This window comes from Syngnathus leptorhynchus, chromosome 1 (assembly GCF_054491065.1).
Source record: "Syngnathus leptorhynchus isolate UIUO chromosome 1, UIUO_Slep, whole genome shotgun sequence".
Lineage (NCBI taxonomy): Eukaryota > Metazoa > Chordata > Actinopteri > Syngnathiformes > Syngnathidae > Syngnathus > Syngnathus leptorhynchus.
Window position 1 is genome coordinate 25,449,404 of NC_141195.1, and position 19,667 is coordinate 25,469,070.

Sequence of the window (19,667 nt, forward strand, 5' to 3'; positions counted from 1 at the left end):
TGTGGCGCATTGCTGCCACCTAGTGGAGAGTTCTTGTAGCTACACAAAGGGCACCAAGCAGTACATTACAGCGTTAGCTTGGCCTATTGCGTTCCCCAATCAAGATCGTAACTCAGTTTATTCATATATCTAATCATTTTTCCCAATTAAAATAAATTTCCATTTGTATTTCATCCATCTCCCCTTTTGAAATGAATAATGATCACACCCTACCAGCACACCCGTGACCCCTGTAGAGACAAGTGAAATGGATGATCAATTCATTTTCTTTTGAGTATCTTGACTGAAGAATGTCAGAGCCCTTTTATTTGTTTGAATTGGGGGGGGAAACTATCTTTCAAATAATTTCCAAAGTCAACTCAAAGAAAATGCACAGTTAAAATGATTAATTATGTGTCATGGAGACGGACGTTTTTATTACATTGAGGAGTTTTGAAGATTTGGGCCAAGTTGCAGACCTTTTTTTTTTTATATTTCATATTGGTTGAGAAGAATGTTCTGTGTGGTTGGTTGGTCATCTCAGAGAAAAATTGCTGCAGTCCAGTTGATTCTTAGCTCTCACTTTCGCCAGCAGATGGCGCCACATAACAAATTGTGCTGCATCTTAAATCGACTAGACTGTGGCTTAGGCATTGATTAAACAGTGGCTAGATGTTGGCTATTATTGCGTTCGTGACAAAGACCATGAATGGATTTTTGAGTTTGAATCAATTTGCTGATATCAAAGGTGTTTTCCACAGACGCCATCAGCTCATCCAACCCGAGGGTGATTGACGATAGCCGGGCCAGAAGACTGTCCAACGACCTGAAGCGCTGCACCTACTACGAAACGTGCGCCACCTACGGCCTCAACGTGGAGCGAGTCTTCCAGGACGGTGAGAATCTTGATTGCAGAGTCCAGTCTTGTGGGAAGGTCACATTCCCCCGCCGCACATTCGCCAACTCTTAATCGCCCGTCAATTAGGGGGGAAATTGACCCGCTCAGCTATTTAGCTCTAACCGAACAGCAATTAAGTTTTATCATAGCGAGGGGAGCGAGGCAAGGAGGGGCGCTGCAGACGAGAGCCTTCCCCGGGCGGATTCATAAAACGCCGACCCATTAAAGGTCCAGATATGGCGGCGGGCGACTATTCCGTGGCCCGTATCTGCCGCGTCCGTACATCCTGATTCTCACTAAAACTTACGCTTGCAATTGCTGTGACTGTGCACCTAAAAAACTGTTAAAGAAGCTATTTGCGAGATCAACGTGCTCACCTGCTTATGTGTGCGAGTCTCAAAATTACAAATCAACATGGATGAATGAGAGACAAATTGCATCCGTCTTGTTGCCATGGCAGCCACTGCGTCATATTTGAAAGATTTTGTCATTTTTCATTTGCCTAACGCTTTGCAGACTGGCTTATTTGTTTTCCGTCGTGACGTAATGAGAAGTGAAGCCTCGTCCGGTTGGGAGAAGTGACCTCTGCGTGAGGGAAGGAGGGGGCAGGGGCGAGGTTGACTACGCCGTGGTCCTCGTCCATCAGCGTGCTAATTTAATTAGCCTAATTACGGCGACATGAGCCTCAAATGCGCACACGAACACACACACACACACACACACACACTGTGTCTGTGGCTTCTTCCTCATCTGTCAGAGTGTGGAAGGCGAGCACATCGTTCACACTCTCTAACAAGCTGAGATGAGCACTCGCTAATGTTCATACCCACGTGAAGTTCACCTGCAGGCTACACATGTGCTAGCCATTAGGAGAAGTCGACCATGACAACAAAAGTTGCACGCCTTGTTTTTCTAATTGTGTGTTGTTGTTTTTTGTCTTTTACTGGCGCAACTTGTGCAAGTGTTGATTAGAAGCGGATATTTTTAGGCATGAAATGTCTCCCGTCGCAGTTGAACTCTCCAGAGTGCGGAATCAGCGACCCCGCCCACCAGCCCCACCACCATCTTTATGTGACATTCGGCCATAAATCTGATAAGAGCAAGCGCTCGCCTCTCGCATCAGGGTTGTGATTGATGGAGAGGGATAAATTGTTCATTATTAACTTCAATGTTTAGCGCATCCTTATAATAACTCTTCTTAAAGTGGGAAGTCATTTTTATAATATGTGCACGTGTAAGGCAAAAAAAAAAAAAAACCCCCCGCTTAACATTACATCTGGACATTTTTGTCTCGTCCATTGGAAAATACGTCAGAAAAACTCGACAAGTCATAATAGCGAGCGAAACTTGCTTTGCCGCGTCTGCCCTTGGCTCGCCTCGTGTCAGCGGGAGGTAAATGTTTACGATTGGGCTCCTCATCAAGCGACTTTAACGAGTTCAATTAAAACAATCGTCTGCGTTGATTGGATCAGAGTCGATCAAGTTTGCTCCTTTCGAGCGAGCTTGTGCAGCGTTGGCCCACGTTCGCCGTGTTCAACTTTTTCGTCTGGTTTTGCTGATGAAGTGGAAATATGTTCACGGCTTTTCTTTTGCCGCAGAGACGGACTGGCTTTACTTTCACAGCCGAGGTCAAACATCGATATAAAAAGTATCGATGACGTTTTGTATTGCAGTCGCTCAGAAGATCGTGGCCTCCCGGAAGAAGCAGCAGCTGTCCATAGGCCCGTGCAAATCGCTCCCAAACTCGCCGAGTCACTCGTCCATCTGCACCACGCAGGTGCCCAACGTCCCGGTCAACCAGGTCAGTGAGGCTTTTTCCACAAGTCATCAAAAACATATGAATCGTGATTATTTTGGTTTCTTGATTATCCAAACGATTGTTTATTTTTTTTGGTACGCTTGTTTGAAACGGGATAATTATGTAAGTTCCTTAATGGACCAAATGTATATATATAAAAAAAAAAAAATAGAACTATGAAAATGTACTATATTCATTTAAGAATACTTTCCATTTATAAACAAACATTGTGCATATTTATGCGTATCCAAATTAATTTTTCATACGATTATGCCAATTTTTAATTGTGGAGTGTAAAAATAATTCTAATTGGATTTTGACAGCCCAAGTCATTTCAACCAAGAAGTATTTGAATTTGAGAAGAAAGAATAAAAGTCAATCTACATGAGAGATTGAAGTGCTGCATTAATTGCAGTTTTCACAAAAAAAAAAAGATGAATAATGAAATTGTGGTGGTGTACTTACTATTTTGGATGTGGACTTGTCCTATTACATATAAGCTAATTTCTAAACATCTACTGTCCGATTTTTTTGTAGCCATGGATTGCATGGGTTGTTACCGTCATCTGGTGGAAATTCCATAGCGCCCTTAGAAATATATTTACTGAGAATTTTTTTTTGTTTTTTCACCCGCTGTTTCTAACAAACTGACACGGCGATGCTCTGCGTAACGGTCCAAAGCGACTTTCCGAACGTCTGCTCGTTTCAGACAAGTAACGGCGGCGGCAGTTTGAGCGACTACTCGTCGTCGGTGCCGTCCACGCCCAGCACCAGCCAGAAGGAGCTGCGCATCGACGTCCCGCAGAGCACCAATACGCCCACGCCCGTCCGCAAGCAGTCCAAGCGTCGCTCCAACCTCTTCACCGTCAGTTTGCGTGCGCTCGGCTCGGCGCGGTCCCCGTTCGCCAATGATCATCCTCGCCCGTCTCTCTTCCACAGTCGAGGAAGACCAGCGAGACGGACAAGGATAAAAAAGGGCTGGAGGCTCGCGCCGACAGCATCGGCAGCGGGCGAGCCATCCCCATCAAACAGGTAAGACTTCCTGTCTGCGAGCTCTTCATTAAGAGTGAAATCACACACACTTGACATCAATTAGAGCGCCGGGCTTCTCCGAGCGCATCATTAGGAGACGGGCGCCGCCCCTCCCTCTGTTCCCCCACTTGACGCCGCCGTGTAGCACTTCAAGCTGCTTCCTTTGCATCCTTTGGCCTCTCATCTGCAGCTGAGCGCTTTGGCGCCCGCCGTAGCCTTTTTCAAGGAAGAAAGGCGCCAGAGGAAGGGAAGGGAAGCGCCAGCGAGCCGCCGCCACGGCGAGGGGGAGCGGCGGAATTGCCGCTTAATTTGCGGCCGTCGCGGCCACGGCGGGCTTTCCTCCCGACCAGCGTATCAGGCAATTAGCGAGCGCTAATCACGACCCTCGTGTCGGCGCCGCAGCCTCGTTTGTAATCTCTTAATGAACAAATTGCATCTCTGATTAGGGGCCGTCTCACCGGGGGAGAGAGAGAGAGAGAGAGAGAGAGCGCGGGCGAGACGGCAGCGGAGGCGTCGCTAATTGCCTCCGGATGGCGTTCCCGCCGTCTTTTTGGGAACCCGTCACGTCAAAATGCGGCTCGGTGTGCAGAGTCCAGATTTTTGGTGGCGTTCATTTGAGTCGGAGTGCCGTGAACACGTGACTCGATTCGAAGAGGAGTCCGCCGCGTCCGGTGTAAAACAAATGTCGCGTGCGTCCGTCATTATCCCCGTGGAAATGAAAGCGGGCGCTTGATGTCAGGATCTACGTTTCTCTCCGTGGTGTCCCGCCGCGCGTTCGCCCGGGAGGTCAAACGAAACGGCTCGATCGGGCGCCCTCGCAGGAGCTGTCAGTCACCAAGATTAGAGAGGAAATCAATGGGATGAGGCGTGCGGTGTTTGTGGGAGTTTGAACCGGGAGAGCTTACCTGTCAGCACTCCTGATCTCATTAGAGCCACTTCGGGCCACTCGAGGTGACGGCGCTTCAGCCCGCCTTCTTCTCAAAGAAGAGCTCGCTCATTAAAAATACCCGTTTGCGGTGCTCGGGTCACAGGAACAGGAACAGTCGGGCCTAATTGGTCCCGCGCACCTATTATGTTTACGCACTAGGCTTTTTTTTTTTTTAAACATGCACATTTATCCGTAGGACACCGCGTATTAGTGGATGAGGTCGTTTTGGTCACGCTATCGCCGCTCAGCCGCAGGGAGGTCAGATCTTCGACTCCAAATAACTAGTCGGGGAAAAAAAAAAAAAAAAGATCGTATTTCTGATTGCTGTTTTCCTTCAACTGTTGGCAAAATGATGTGTGGTGAAATATTCTTCCGCTATGAGTTTCTGCAGACCTAATGGTGAGTGAAATGTCCCGCTGAATAATAAACCGTGGGGCCATTTTTTTTAATTTTTTTTTCTCCTGGAATGCAGCGCATGCATCCAGCTTTGTTTACTCCTCCACATCTGCTCCACTTCGCTAATTAGCCGCTAATTGGCGCAGAGAAAGCAAACGGCTCACTCGAGTCTCTTGTCAGGCGAGTTTACCGAGGAGTTTGAGGAACTCGTGACGGACCGCCAAACTCGTACGCCGTAAAAGGAGCCCGAGGCTGCCGTCGGTAAATGAGTGATTTTGACCAATCGTGCCAGGATTCAAATGATAATAAAAAAAAAAAAAAAGGTGTGTGCTTTTCCATAGCAGGGGAACCTGTAAATATTCCAAAAATGACATCGACATTTTTGAAGGGAAATTGTGTTGCAGGTCAACGACATGACCTGAAATCATAATGACAGGAGCAGGATGAAAAAAGCAAACTAGTGTCAGTCAACGTTAAGTCCTGTGCGCCTTGCGGTGAAGAATGATTAGGAATGATGTCTGATGAAGACAATGCTGACGGGAAGGCCTGGAGATTTCCCCACTGATAACAATATTTCAATTGAATGTTTTAGATGTGCCAATGGAAGTCCATTGACTTCAGTTGTGACTGTTAGCCCCAAATCCCTGTAAGCGCCCCCCCCCCCCCCCCCACCGGACGTACTGGTGAATTGCGGCGACCCCGCCCACCGACAGTTCCTAATCGCGGCGTACTTTCCGACACGGGCCGAAAGTCTGTCTGGGAAGGAGGCGATTAGCGGCGTAATTGGCTCTCCGCGTGGCAGCCGAGCACGGGGCCCGGCTGGTTTTGACAAGTGCGCTCGTCCCCTCTCGGCGCCCGCTGCTTTGTCAGGAGTTAAATTGCATGGTTAATTCGGATGTTATTTACCCTGTAATTCATTAGTTTGGGGCGCCATTGGCGACTCGCAGGCTGTAATTTCACGCTTGGCAATAAAAGATGTCTCATAATCTGCTTCATTTAGCAGCCAAAGAATTTAATGAAATTAACTGTGGCCCTAATTAAGACGGTGAATATTAAAGACCTGCTATCAAGGCTTTAACGAGGGCGACACGATCCGCATTTCGCCGGATCCGAAAAATATCATTTCCCCGTGAAAGGTTGTCACTGCTCGAAGCCATTTTGGCCATGATGACATTTTTGTCACGCGCGCTCACCCCTGCAAATGAGATTTTTGCAGGGGGCGTCGCTCCCATTTTAGTCGGAGGAATAATTAAAGCGTGGCACGCGGGCGTCAATCAAAGAACATACTCATTACGCCTCATTTCCACTTTTTGTTTGCCACGGGCGCGGCGCGGCGCACGATGACCGTGGTTGGCCCGAGGCGCTTGCTGTTTTATGTCTGTTAATACGCTAAAACTAACTAACCGCTGCGGTAAGCTTTTTGGCTTGGTCAAATTGAAGGATTTGGGGGAAGCGACCCTGAGTCAAACCAATCTTCTAAATCTGTTTTTAGCACAAAGTGATTTCCAATAATATAGAAAGTTTGTAAAAGTTTGATCGGGTTGTGCCGATCACATCTCAGCCGTTTGGCCACGCCGCCCGCAATCTCGCCGCGAGCACACGCGCGGCGCTGTCTGAAAGCATGATGGATGAGCTTCGATGGCCGGCGCGATAGCGGAGGCAGCGTCCGGCTTCCCTCCCACCCACTGTCACCCCCCCCCCCCCCCCCTCAAGTCTGCTGTCCAAGGGTGACACCTCCAATTTAGCTTCCCGCTCTTGTGGGATTTCCACGAACAAAAGGGCCGCGGCCCCTCACTGATCCGTCTGCTCTGTGCAGAGCGTGTCCCTCCTCTGTCTCCTTTTGGATCTCACACGGGACCCGTCCATTGTGTAAGCAACATGGGGGTGATGGAGGGATTAAATACTCTATTAGTTAAGAGCAGACCAGGAAAGTAACTTCACACAAAAGCCGCTGGGTAGTGAGCTAGCATGAGGTCGCTAGTAGCATGAGGTCGCTAGTAGCACTTGGCGAGGGCACCTGTTTTACATGCAAGCCCACGTCGTTTCCTTCAGAGGGCCATTATGACTGTCAAAATGAGTCAAAACTCTTCAAATATTTCAAAAAGATGAATGGTGATAAAAATGGCTAGCAATTTCTCTATTTTCTAAAAGTGAGGACAATTTGTGATTTTACTATTGACACCTGAGGTCGATGCACAATTTGTCTTGGCGGGCCGCATGAAATGATGCGGAGGGCCGGATCAGGGCCCTCGGGCCTTTTGTTTGATACCTATGATCTAGTCGAACCGATAAATAATCATTATTGATGCTTAACAAAGTCAGGCTTGATTGCTAAATTGTGACGTCCCGGTATAGCGGAAGGTAGCGCAGGCCCAGCCCATCCAACATTTTTGTCTGCCACGCCACGCGACTGGCGCACGAGCCTCAGGTACGACGAGCATCTAACGAATGACCTCATCGCTCAGCTCCCCGTCAACAGGCGACCTTTGCTAAGCACTACTTCTTCTCAGTCTTTAGTCACAGTCCGGCTTCCTCTACCTGAACTTAACTGTGACGCTCGTCATTTGCCTTTGGACATTTTTTGGACGCTTAACAAATGACATCATCTCCGCCGTCCCCCCAGCTATCGACCTTTTCCTAAGCACTAGGCCACAATACTTCACGGGGCGGGGAAGTGCCAAGTGAGTAGATCCGAGGACATATTTATTTCCCCGCGCGGGGGGGGACCTTGTGCGCCGTCACGACGGCCAGGCCGCTCGCTCCCGAAGGCGAATCGTGCGGCGTGTGTCACCCAGCCCGTAGACGCACATAATGAAATGAAACACGTTAGCCGTCGGCGTTCCGTTAGCCTCACGCAAAGCCATCGCGTGTCACGCGTAGGACGGATGACTCAAACCAGTCTGATAGCTCCTGTCCCAAAAAGTCTTTCGGAGAGGCCAACGTGAGGAATGTTACGACCTTGTACACCTTTGGAATATTTCTGTACCCAATCATCTTCCGCCTTTGACTAAATCGGCTTTTGTGGGTTCGACGTGACCCCAAATCGGGGCTTTTTGTACGATGACATCTCGGCATGCAACTCAAGTGGAGCTGATGGCTTCGCTTGAATTGTTTATTTGTTTTTTGAAGGTGTAGTATTATTTCTGATTTCAGCGTAAAGCGCGGGAAATGTCGGCTCACCCCACTTGGCCCCTCAAGCGCCGGCTCTCCCAAATTCATTTCAAGCTCTTCCCTCAAATAGCGGTTGTCTTAATCAAAGCTGAGCGTTGAGAGCAGCGCCTCGTCTCCTCCTCCATGGGTGTTGCCGCCGCATGCCCCCCCTCCCCCCTCCCCCCTCCCTTTACGGCTGGACTCTATTAATATCCTGTGTCGGCGTGTTAATGTTGTTGAGGTCCAGTGGAGTGACACGCGTGGCAGCACGGCTTTAATTGCTAATCAGTGGACAGTTTTATCCGCTGCCGCCGCCTCCCATTACCCCTCCGTCACTCCTCCCCCTCGCCGTGCCTTTTCTCCCCGCCATCTAGGCGACCTTCGTGCTCTCTCACCTAATGAATGGAGCACAAATGAAGTGTGGGCGGCGGTCGCTCGCTCGTTCTCTCGCTCGCCCGGCCGGCCGGCCTCGCTGCTCACTCAGCCGCGGCTGATGTGCGTAGGAGCGGCGGGCAGAGAAGCGGCGACGACGTTAACAAGCCTGAAGAGGGAAAAAGTCAGACAATTAAATGACGCCGGGCAATGTCGTAAGCTCGTTAAGGCGCTCGTGTACGCCGAGACGGACAATTGCGTGATTATGGCACTAAATGCACTCGTTAGTGGATGGAGATTTTTGATTGAAGCGTTGTCTCTTGACTGAACTACAAGATTTCTTTTCAATTCTATTTTTGTAGGCATGGTGCACAAGAGACAATTTGAAGCTGGACATCATTTCTTGTAAATTACTTTTAAAGAAAACATTTGAAGATGTGATACGGAAGAGACGGCAAACACTAAATCTTAGCAAATTTTGCGCGAGTGTGCGGTTCCTCCGACGTGGTCGTGTCCGCACGGGACGGTCACTTTGCATGTTTGGCCTTTTCTTGTCTGCAGGGTATGCTGCTGAAGAGGAGCGGCAAGTCTCTCAACAAGGAGTGGAAGAAAAAGTATGTGACGCTGTGCGACAACGGACTGCTCACCTACCACCCCAGTCTCCACGTAAGACACGCTCGCACGCACGCACGCTCGCTCGCTTGAATTCGAAATCAAATAAATAGAAAAGATTTATTTCTTCGGTCAGTCAATATGATGAATCAAATAAGAAGAAATAAAAGATATAAAATGTCGATGTATTTCTTAGGGGGATAAAATAATAGTGAATCAAATATTTTTCAAATAATAAATACAATTAAAATACTAAATGGAATCTTTTTTTGGTTTAACATTTGCGTCACACTCGCTCGACACGTTTCAACCGGGAGCATCAGTCACGCTAATTCTTCCCAATTTCAGGACCCACGAGTGAATTAAGACGATCTGCCACCATAGCTTTTTTTTTTGTCGGCGTGCTCGTGTCACTCGATATTGGAAGCCCTCCGGAGCTGAGCGACCGCACCCCGAGGTGGTGGCTTTGATTCCCTCTGGCGCCTTCTTCTTCTGACACACTTGAGCAAAGCTCGCGCTTCCGTCAGCGATTAGAACGGCCCATGCAGTAAATTAGTGCGGAAAGTCATCACTTAACACATGAGTACGCGCAAAATGCCCGGGGCACAAAAACACTGGTTTTTCTGAGAAGCTCGCCGTCAATTAGCATGTTTGCAGAGGCTAATCGGATGAAAGTCAATCGGCGCTGCTAATTGCCATACTATGTGCAAAGAAATCACATTCATGTCGCTAATGAAGTGGATGGAAACAAGCACGTCTTATTGGCGGCCGCCAACTCTCGCCATTTGTCAGTCACCGAGCGATGGATGTTTCTCCCACTTCATTTCAAGAGCCCTTCGTCTTCACCTGTAGCCCCGCCGCCCGCCCTTGGCTCCGCCTCTTAAAAAAAAATCGAAAACAAATTTGTCTTTTCTCCTCCATCAATCTATGTATGGATTCATCTGTGTCAGCACTCCCATTTTGTGCATACACGTGTTTGTACTCGCATACACTGCGGCCACCTGCTGTTGATGCATCCAGTCGATACACAACGGGGCCCGGACGCCAAGCAATTGGGCCGATGATCAAAGTACCCCAATGCAAATGGAGACTCAATTACCTCGGTCAATCTGTTGGCGAAATGCGCGTGTGTGTCTTTGTGTGTCTGCGTGTTCAGGCTTTACCCAGTGGGCTGCTGGCTGGATGGCTCTCCAGTGGCTTGTTAAGACGCCATCAAGAGCACTTGGCTTTCAATTGGCCTTTTGTCAGCTAGGACAAGAAAGGAAGTGTGTCTCGTGTGTGAGGGAGGGAGGAATGGAGGATGAAAGGTTGGAAGCAGTCAAAGTCATACACGACGCCGTGCCTAGTTCAAGACATAACGACATCCGTGGAAATGTTCTACTGAATACATTTGTCAACATGCCTCTCATCTCCAGCAAGCTCCGATAATGCCCAGCCTCCTCACCGTGGGTTTTGAAGAAGTGCCCCTCGTTCATCCAAAACACATCAGAGCGGGCCTCGTGATCAGTTGCTCCTCTTTTCAGTTTGGACTCCACTTGAGCCCATCTGAAGGGATTAGAGCGCTTTTGTTCGTCACAGTCTCGTCACTATTCACATTTAAATACCTTTTTTTTTTTTCCCTTCTAATCCCTCTCAGGACTACATGCAGAACGTCCACGGGAAAGAGATCGACCTGCTCAGGACCACGGTGAAGGTGCCGGGTAAACGGCCGCCGCGAGCCGTGTCCACCTGCGCCGTCATGCCCGGCCCCAAAACCAACGGCCTGACCAAGGACATGAGCGGCCTGCAACTGGGACACATTCCAGGTGAATTTTCATTGAAATCAATAAAGGCAGCTGGGCTGCAATGGAGGCTGCCGGTCAAGTGACGATTAGCACCTGACAAAAGATGTCGTCTGTTTGTTAAGCACGCGCGTGCGTTCGGGAGGCCGAGCTGATGCCATGAATATTCAGTGAGGCGTACTGGTGTACTAATTATTCTCATGAATATTCATGCAATCAGAGACACAATCCACTCTGCCAGCAACAAGAAATGAGCCGCAGTCAGTGAGGAAGGGGGGGGGGGGGGGAACGAGAGGTCAGGAGGAATGATGTGAAAGGTCAGATGGAGGAATCACACCCAAATATTAAGTCATGTCACACACACACACACACACAGAAAGAAGGTTCCCCAAAATTCCTTCCCGCCGAGATTTGATGAAAAAACAATTTTGCGTCTCCACAGGTTCGGTTAGCAGCAGCTCGTCGGTCTCTCAGATGGCGAGCGGCGTCAGCTTGATGTCCTTTAACAGCCGAGGCTCGGACGGCATGGGCGGCCACCAGCGCTCGTATTCCGTCTCCAGCGCCGACCAGTGGACCGACGCCGCCGTCGTCGCCAACTCGGGAATCGGCACGGGTTAGTAACCGCTCGCTGCTCGGGACAACCGTTCAAAGAAATAAAGAAGGATAGTTGGTGGTGGGATACCCGTTTGGCTTTGTTGGGTGGAGCAAGCAAAAAGAAGGCCCTTTGACATTTATGGTAGATGAGCGGACCTGGAACTGAGCAATAAGCACGTGGATCCAGGCCATTGAAAAAAAAAATTGAATTGTATTGCCATCAAATGGTTCCAAGTGATTTTCTCAATTTCTGCTTATTGCCAGAGCGCTAATAGCACTTGTAGAATGCTGCAATGCAGTGGCGATCATCTTGAGTGACACTTCCGTCTTGAATATTGCCCCTCCAGCCCTCCTTCCACAAATAATGTTTAAAGGTGTGAAACGCTTTCAGCGGGGTGCTCTCACACACACACACACACACACACACACCAACAAGCGCCTTCTCTTGAGCTCTTTCGCCCTTCTGTGCCTGACTTGTGAGCTGCCAGCATTTGAGCAAAAGATTTGTATTCTCCCCAAATCATTTGAAATTTTACCGGAAATGTTTGACCCCTTGGCCCCTAGTGACATCACGGCGAGTGGACAGCTGACGGTCCGCCGTTCTCCAAACTATTGACGGGCTGAAGGGAAACAATCGTGGAGGAAGTCTCCAGGCTGCGTGCTGGTTGGGGGGGGTGGGGGGGGGGCTTGTTTGATGTGGATGGAGCGCAGCGCGCAGATGGGAGCGCCGTTAATCCACGCCGGTTAATTGCGCGCTCGGGGATGGCATCTTGTCAGCAGAGATAAGTTGTCACATTTTCCACTTGAGCTGAGACTAAACGATTGTAAAATAAGTTATGGCCGTCCTTGGGGCTGTCTGCCGTGCCGTGTGGCGGCCAGTGAGCTCGTGCGTGTGTGTTTTTACATCTACACACACACACACACTTGGACTGTCAGTGTCAGTGCCGCGCGCGCTGTGATATTGATGGAAACTGAATGTTATTTTATTCCGCCGCTAGTCACAGCTGTCAGCAGCCGGGATCGAGATGGAGGGAGGGAGGGAGGGCGGAGAGAGACGCACGGCACGGCGCTCCTGTTCTACAAATGCGGCCCACCTTCACTTTCCAATCAGCATCATAGTCATGCGGAATGATTTTACCATTAAGATTTCTAGAGCCTGTAACATTTGATCCAAAGTGTCTTCAAGGAATTTGGAGTATTTTCAAATGTGGACACTTTCCATGGGAGTCCATCGGAATTGATAGGAATAAACGAGAGGTTTACAAAAGCGATGGTTGCCGCTTCACTGTGGAGTTCAATATACGGAGATTATATTTGAGCACAATTCTCTGCGTTTACTTTGGAAAACAATCATCTACATTTCTTAACTATTTTTTGACATGTTATTGCCCAATCGTAATGATCCTATTTTTAAATAAAGTGACGGGCGTTAAAAAAGATCTATTTTTAATCCGATCCCTCATCAAAGTAATCGACAAATTAATCGTTTCATAAAATAATGAATTCTCATCATTTCCACGAAAGCTTTTCAATTTGGAATGTTTCCAAAATGTCCCATTTGTCATGAAATGTTCCAGCTGATTAAGGCGCTTCCGTCTCTTTCCAGACGGGGGCCTGGGCGACTGCATGTCTTCCAGTCCCAGCATCTCCAGTACAACCAGTCCCAAGATGGAGCCGCCGCCATCGCCGCACGCCAACCGCAAAAAGCACCGTCGGAAGAAAAGCACCAGCAACTTCAAAGCGGACGGCCTCGCCGGTACCGCCGAAGGTAACGCCGGAGCCTGGCTTGCGTTGTGACGCTTTTGGCCGTGAAGCTCCAAATGTGTCACAGATGTGCGAGCTGCCGTAGCAGATGGAATGTCGGCTTCCCCGTCCGCCAGCTGACGAGGGAAATTAGAGTCGGAGAGACAAATTTACTAGTTTATCTTTTGGTTCTCTTCACCTCCTTCCTTGCCTCCTTCCTTGCTTCCTTCCTTCCTTCCTTCATCATCATTTCCTAATTTCATCACGTCTTCTGCTCTTTGTTCTCATTTCATCAGCGCGCTCTTCAGCCCTCCCGAGAGAGGCTTAAGTGAAATATTATAAATAATGTGTGGTATTGAAATCTTTTATCCGCGGTGTCACTTCCATTATTCAATAAGCGATTCGTTACAGTCTTCCCAATTTAGCCATTAAGCAGCCGGCGCTCTCAGGCGGCCGCCGGCTCGCCGCCGCCGCCTGTCACGCCGGGCGGGCGGGCGGGCGGGCGGACAGGTGGCTGAAGTATCGCGGTGTCAGAGCGAAGCCCGGCCGGCGTAATTCATGAGGGAGGAACGCCCTCTTGTCTCCCAGCTTCCCCGCCGCACTCCAAATTGAAGTTAACAATTGATTTGGTTACCAGAAGAAAAGCAGAGATGTGAGAGAGCGTTTGGATTTGGACGTCAACGGAGCCCCGCTTTATGCCTGCCTTGCGTCACGTGACCTGTTGATGGTCGGGCGACATTCCCCCCCCCCCCCCCCCCCCAACGTGCACCGGGTTATTAAAGTAGTAAAAGGCTGCCGATATGGAGAGTAATGACCTGTGTCGCAAAGCAATAGTGTGCGCGCTGACATTTCAGCTTTTAATTTGTGTTTCCCCAGGCCCCTCTCATTGCACCTGGCGGCCCGCCGTGGCGCAGTATGCATGCCGCCGATGTATTTGCTTTGTGCCGCTAAAGGTTGCCGGTGTCAGAGTTCACAAATTGCCTCCACGCCGCCTCTCTGCGTGAATGTCGCTCACAGTAGCCGAGAGCGCCGGCGGTAATTACCAATAGCGCGGGAGCCGTCTGCCAGCGCTCGGATACGCTCGTCGACGCCGCCGCCGCCGTCGTCTCAAAAGGGGGAGGAGGATTTACTCGCGGCGGGACCACTTGAAAGTCATTTGCATCTGCTGTTCTCAAATATTGACAAAGATCATTTTCACCCACGTTTGTTTGAATGACAGAGCAAGAGGAGAACTTTGAGTTCACCATTGTATCACTTACGGGTCAAACGTGGCATTTTGAAGCCACTTCGTACGAGGAGCGAGACGCCTGGGTGCAGGTCATCGAGGGTCAGATCCTGGCCAGTCTTCAGTCCTGCGAGAGCAGCAAAAACAAGGTGGGTGCTTCGGTGAGCACCTCAGTGCACAACGCGCGCTCACGTCGGCGTCCTTCTTCCAGTCTCGTCTGACCAGCCAGACGGAGGCCATGGCGCTGCAGTCCATCCGAAGTATTCGTGGAAATAGCCGCTGTGCCGACTGTGACTCTCAAAGTGAGTGGAGCCAATCGTTCCCTCATTCTGGGTGGCTTTGAAACACGACCCGAGTTGAGCGCCACTAATGCTGCCCCCTTTGCAGACCCGGATTGGGCCAGCCTCAACCTCGGCGCCCTGATATGCATCGAGTGCTCGGGCATCCACAGGAACTTGGGCACCCACCTGTCCCGGGTACGCTCGCTGGACCTGGACGAGTGGCCGCTGGAACTCATCAAGGTCATGTCGGCCATCGGCAACGACTTTGCCAACAGCGTGTGGGAGGCCAACTCGCAGGGTCACCTCAAGCCTGGACCGGATGCCAGCAGGTAGGCCACGCCGCTAGGGGGCGCTGTTTGGGTGAGAGCTATTGACATGTTCAGAGAAGCAAGAGTACAAATGAGCGCAAAAGTGCCACAACAGCGCTGGAAATGCAAATGAACCTCAATCGGTCAGCCGTCGACAGCGAGCGAGCGAGCGGGCGAGCGTATTGACGTGCCATTAACCCTAGTCCATCAGAGCGCTAATGCTTTTATTGTCGCTCATGTTGCTATTTATTTATTAATCTGATGTATGTTTCCCCCTGAAAAGATTAGAGCAAGTCAATATTATCTCAATTTAGCCGCCACGCTCCACGGCGGCCGCATCCCTCCCCGGCCCGTCGATAGTATTTATCAGGCCATTCCTTAAGTGCCTTGATTTTCTCTCCCGCCCTGTTCATGACTTCTGTATCCATAGCCTTCGCAACAAACGCCATGCTCATTTCACGGCTAGGAAAACCTGGGACTGAGCGAGGAATGCACCGGCCGGGCCGTTCATCAATGGATGGAAATAGCACAAGATCCTATTTAGTATTGAAACGGATTTTCATTTGTTCTGGGTGGAGTGAGTAGTCATTGTCACGGTCTTGAGCGGTGCGCCACACACATTTGGTGGAAATCATGGCTTGTTGTGGATCACAGGGAAGCCGGAGGGGAGGGGGAGGGGGGGGGGGGCGTCGGGTGAGACAGATAGATGGAACACTCGCCCCACCCCCTCGCGTGGTCTCTCAAGTGAGTAATAGAGGCCGAAATTTCATTTTGCAAGTGGCTGATTTAATGATCCAAAGGGTAATTAATGGCCTGATTATCTTAATGTTAAATATGGCCAGCAGCAATTACACTGACCTCCTGTCTGTCAAGGTCTGCCCCCCCCCCTCCCGACCACATCCTCTTTGGAGCTTGCGTGGAAAGTGGGAGACTCAGCAAAGGTGCTCAGGCAGTAAGAGAAAAGGAGAGAAGAAGGCAAGGTGAGCGGACGGAGGCCATCGGATGACCGAGCGAGAGGGGAGGAAATCGTGCAAGAAGGGAGTAGAGTAGGTTGCTTGGAGCCCAGGGGGAAATGGAGGAGGGTTGGACAAGGAGGTGGGTGCATTAGCATGGCTGCCTGGATTAAACACCTCCCCTCCCCTCGCTGCTCTGGCCAGAGGGAGAAATTATGTTCATGGAGATCACGCCCCTGTCCGATGAGATATGTGACAGGCCGCTCTCCAGCTGTTGTCATCATCTCTTTATCAAGCTCCGCTTCGTAGCCAGCGTAAGCCCACCCACAGCATTGTCTGGTCCGGGTCACATTAGCATCGGGGAGACCGAGGCTCCCGTCGGCTTCCTTTCTCCGGAGCGCAAAAAGACTCTAAACGTTCCCATTAACCCCTCGGAACGCCCGCGGTCAAGCGTCCTCACCTCAGCTGGCACGCTCGCCGGTCTCGGCGCCACAGCTGATGCCACAGCTGAGGGGGCTGCTAAGTTTGGGCCGACTGCCCGTGTCGGGGGGGGGGGGGTCGGCCGCTGCCGTGCTTGTGGGCTTGGCGTCGCAGCTCATTGTTTTAATTATGTGCCGAGTGACACGCCAACACCAGCACGACTGTTGCCCGGGCTGCTGGCTGGCCGGCACCCTGGGCCTCGTTGACGCGGCGTGTTAAAAAGACGGCGGCGGAAGGCAAGTGACAGCGCCGCCAAAGCGGCCTCCTGCCTTCCAGACCACAGAGGTGACGTTTCTTCCAGATAATGACCTTTGGCGGCTTTTCCCAGAGGCTGGCCTTGGCCTGGTTCTGCGCATTCAAAACACGCCACTCCCCCAGTTTGAGCCTCGGAAGGTGAACTTGGTATCTCCAGACAGGAAGCGTGACTTAACAGCGACCCGTGCGTGTCACATGCTGAGTTGCTATTAATTCTCCGCGGTTCTGTCCGCAGGGACGCCAATGAATACAAGCTCAGAGTAATAATATGCCCCCCCCTCCCATCCTAAAATGGCCATCCCGGCCGGCACCAACAGATTTCAAATGAGACCTGCTGCTTTTAATCTGAGGTAGGGTGTCAGGTGCGGTGGCCGCCACGGCAGCGTGGTGAGATTGGGCTCAGGGGACATGATGGGGGGGGGGGGGGGAATCACAAGATAATTGCCCCCCAGGGTCAGAGCAGGGGGAGGAGGAGGGGATACCGCTGCTTCTGTCCCGGTTCTCTGATCATAACACACATTGGACTCCGGAAGAGAAAGATTCAGAACCCCCGGACGAGACTCTGCGGATTTGGAGCTGGATTTACTGGAGGACGTTTCCTAAGTCACTCACAAAGCAAGTGGCCTTTGCCTTTTTGCTGGAAGGTACACAACCAACTCCCCTTCCGTCTTAATCCCTCGGCCATTATGCGTGGCCCCCGCTGATGAGCGGCCTGCATTTTAAAGAAGCCTCCTGACAGGCGGGCCAGTGCAAATAATTGGGCCTACATTCTAATTCATCCTTGATTAAATGAGTCCTAATAGACATTATTTTTTACACGACTGCCTCGCCGGCGCCCGCAGCCGCGTCCTCCGACTCGCCTAACGAGCCCTCCAATTTACTATTGACATTAAACCGGCCGACACGAGCCAATCAGATTGCCTTCATGGTTGGTCGTCAGCGAGAGGTTCCGCTAATGTGGGCTAAAAGCGCTTTTTTTTTTTATGCCTGACTCATCACGGCATCGTAACGAGTAAGTAAATAACAGTCGCTACATGCACGACTCGGGCGGATCTCAATATGTATATCTATCTATATGTGTCATGTAATATGTGCGCCGCCCGCCGCCCACCCTGTGGCTGATTGGCCCACTCAGCGAGTAGCTCATACCACGATGTTGGGGGGGGGGCGGGGGGTCCTCCTGGCATTTGTGGGTAATATGTTTGGATGGAATGGGTTCACGCGCTGCTGATAAACACTTGAGACACTTTTTATTTCACCGTTTTTTTCCCCTCTTTGACGCAGACTTTCATGTTACCAAGGCAACACGCCCTCCCTAGTTTGTTAGCAAGCGATGGCAAAAGAAAAAAAAAAAAAAAAAAGCTCAAACTTTCAGTTGAAACCGCGTGATATGGTATTCATGTCTTACTTCCTTCTGCTGCGATCAAAAAAGGTTTCACGTTGCTTTCCACATCTGCTGGTTAAATTGCCCTGATTCCGCCGACATGAATCCGTTGTTCCTTTTTTTTTCTCTCTCTCTCTCTCTCTCTCTCTCTCTCTCTCTTCTTTCCCCGATGGTCCCTCTCCTCATTTCATTTGCACGGGTTAACCCGTCCGTCTCGTGGAGTTGCGCGGAGGACTCGCCCCCTCCCCTCACTCATCTCCTTTAATGATCCATCCGTGCCTATCGGAGGGCAGCTAACGACGGTCCGGCAAAGGCTAATTGATTTGGGCCTGGTCCTCGAATTGATGTGCAGTAGGTTTGACAATGTTCCACATTGTGCGGCTGGCTCACCTTGTGACAAAAAAAGCTGATGTGGTGATTCATCTGGACTGCGCATTAGCGCGGCAGTTAGCTGCTGCTCTTTCCCATCTATTAATCTATTAATTAGAGGGCTAATTAGGCCAGAAGAGGAGCCACTGACACGGTGTCACTCTTAACCCTGTTTCCTAGCGCTCATTACCTCTGACGCGGCGCGCACACACCCTCTCCCACTGTAATTAATGATTGCCTTGAACAGAAAGAAGCCTATTAGCTCAAGTAGCAGCTTTTTTTTTTCTTCAGGTTGGACCTTTTAACGTGTATCAATGTGGCTTTTACTTTGAAAGAGTCAATTGCGGCAAGTGGAAGGCCGCTTTCATTTTTTCATGGAGTCTGCTTTCAAGTAAAATGTGAGTTTGCTCCGGACAATGGCGCGCAGCACGCATCTATGAACGTTGCTCGTGTTTGCGCCCATTGATTTTGGATTGACTCCGCTATGCGCTTTGAATGATGCTCAGGACGAAAAGGGCAACACGGGCCCAAGTCCTTCATTTTGTTTTTATTTTTGAATTTGAAAGTCAATACCCCTCAGTTATTCCCTTTTGCATTATTGGTTAGGGGTTTTACTTTTGGATTTACGTGGAACAAGTCAGGTGATTGAGTCAGCTTTTGGAATGAAAGTGCTTCCAAGGAAGAGGTGTAAATATGCTTTCTGTTGGGCTTTTTTCTTGACTCTCAATCTAAAAAATAAATCATTCAAACGAAGAATAAATATTTGAATCTAACCTAATTAGTTATTGATGGCATTTGGCAGACAAAAGAAGACCAAAATGTAAATAGTCACATCTGGACTTCCCATGTTGGAAAGATCAGTTAAAGTGGTGTTAAATTAATTTAGTGTGTAATTATGCTAATTAGCTGGGTGTGATTATCACTGTGTGTTTGAGGGTCATGGATAGGTGACCCCTTGAATCGCATCGAGGGAGCAGCCAAATGGCCTCTGGCCCCTGTTTGTGTGGGTGAATGCAAAGGCACCTAGACAAAGGAGGTGCTCACAAGGAACATTTACACACACACACACACACGCAGTGTGAGGAACAGGAAATGCGAAAATCTCAGTGGGCCCAGTGTGACCCTCAAA

At 50.0% G+C, this 19,667-nt stretch overlaps 1 protein-coding gene across 1 annotated transcript in view; it reads left to right on the top strand.

Annotated features, from left to right (window-relative positions):
- The window catches only part of agap1 (ArfGAP with GTPase domain, ankyrin repeat and PH domain 1), a 35,569-nt gene that overhangs the window by 11,145 nt on the left and 4,757 nt on the right, over positions 1–19,667 (top strand). Inside the window, exons 6-16 of the mRNA XM_085923406.1 lie at positions 741–875; positions 2,551–2,678; positions 3,385–3,540; positions 3,615–3,707; positions 9,115–9,219; positions 10,802–10,970; positions 11,389–11,559; positions 13,147–13,308; positions 14,503–14,657; positions 14,720–14,810; positions 14,896–15,118. Of these exons, the coding sequence (XP_085779532.1) occupies positions 741–875; positions 2,551–2,678; positions 3,385–3,540; positions 3,615–3,707; positions 9,115–9,219; positions 10,802–10,970; positions 11,389–11,559; positions 13,147–13,308; positions 14,503–14,657; positions 14,720–14,810; positions 14,896–15,118 (1,588 nt within the window). The remainder of the gene's footprint in view (positions 1–740; positions 876–2,550; positions 2,679–3,384; positions 3,541–3,614; positions 3,708–9,114; positions 9,220–10,801; positions 10,971–11,388; positions 11,560–13,146; positions 13,309–14,502; positions 14,658–14,719; positions 14,811–14,895; positions 15,119–19,667) is intronic.